A 1425-nucleotide genomic window follows, 5' to 3' on the forward strand; every position below is an offset into this window, starting at 1 on the left:
TTACATTTATAGGGTCTCTCCCCAGTGTGAATTCTTTCATGTATTTGAAGGTAAGTGCAACAAATGAAGGCTTTTCCACATTGTTTACATTTATATGGCTTCTCTCCAGTGTGAGTAGTTTCATGATTTCGAAAGTAATAGAAATCACTAAAGGCTTTCCCACATTCACATTTATAGGGTTTCTCCCCAGTATGAGTTTTTTCATGCCTTCGACATAAACTGGGAGAATCAAAGGCTTTCCCACATACCTTGCATTTATGAGGTCCATCTCCAGTGTGCGTTATCATGTGTCTTCGAAAACCTGTGCAATCAGAGAATGCTTTCCCACAATACTTACATTCATAGGGTTTCTCTCCAGTGTGAGTTCTTTTATGTCTTCGAACTGAACTGGGAGAAAGAAAGCCTTTTCCACATATCTTACATTTATGAGGTCCATCTCCAGTGTGTATTATCATGTGTCTTTGAAAGCTTCCAAGATGATAAAATGTTTTCCCACATTGCTGACATTCATAGGATTGTTCTCCAGTGTGACTCATTTCATATAGTTGAGTGTAACAGGAACAACTGAAGGCGTTCCCACATAGATTACATTGATAGGGTTTCTCTCCACTGTGTGTTCTTTCATGTCTTAGAGAGGAACTATAAGCAGGAAACGCTGTAGAACACTGCTCATATTCATATGGTTTCTCTTCAGTGTGAGTTCTTCCAAGCATATGAAATAAACTAGGCCAAATAAAGGCATTTCCACAAAACTTACACATACAACGTCCATCTCCATGGTGTACTGCCATGTGTCTTTGGAGGTTTTCAAGAGAACTGAAGGTTGCACATTCCTTACAATCATAGAGTTTCTTTCCATGCTGAGGCCTTTCACGTATTTGAAAGGAGGGCTGATAACTGAAAGTTGTCCCACATTGTGTATGTGTATATGGCTTCTCTCCATATTCTTGATACTCACATGGTTTGTGTTCACTGTCAACTCTAATGTAGCAATTAAGAGATGAACGACCCATGAGGACTTCTGCACACGCACTGCTTTCCCATGGATCTACTCCAGGTATTTTCTCGTTCACAATACTGTCTTGAATCTGGGTAAAGGGTCCTCCACATTGACTATTATCTTTAATTTCACAGGATCTCTCTACCATATGACATCTGTAAAAAATAAGAAGTATATTAGTAAAGGTTTGTTTATAAATGATTTTGTATTAATAAGTATTGGATTTACATTTCTTTTCTTTTTTTTTGTTTTTAGACAGGATCTCGTTCTGTTGCCCAGGCTGGAGTGCAGTGGTGTGATCTCAGCTCACTGCAACCTCCACCTCCCGGACTCAAACCATCCTCCCACCTCAGCCTCTCAAATAGCTGGGACTACAGGCAAATGCCACCACGCCTGGCTGATTTTTTTTTTTTTTTTTTTTTTTT

General features: G+C 39.2%; 1 protein-coding gene across 1 annotated transcript in view; it reads right to left on the reverse strand.

Annotated features, from left to right (window-relative positions):
• ZNF441 (zinc finger protein 441) overlaps positions 1–1425 on the reverse strand; it is a 22012-nt gene that overhangs the window by 8719 nt on the left and 11868 nt on the right. The window contains exon 3 of the mRNA XM_011994069.1: positions 41–1162. Coding sequence (XP_011849459.1) covers positions 41–1162 — 1122 coding nt within the window. The remainder of the gene's footprint in view (positions 1–40; positions 1163–1425) is intronic.

The sequence above is a fragment of the Mandrillus leucophaeus genome, unplaced genomic scaffold, assembly GCF_000951045.1.
Source record: "Mandrillus leucophaeus isolate KB7577 unplaced genomic scaffold, Mleu.le_1.0 Scaffold440, whole genome shotgun sequence".
Taxonomy (NCBI): domain Eukaryota; kingdom Metazoa; phylum Chordata; class Mammalia; order Primates; family Cercopithecidae; genus Mandrillus; species Mandrillus leucophaeus.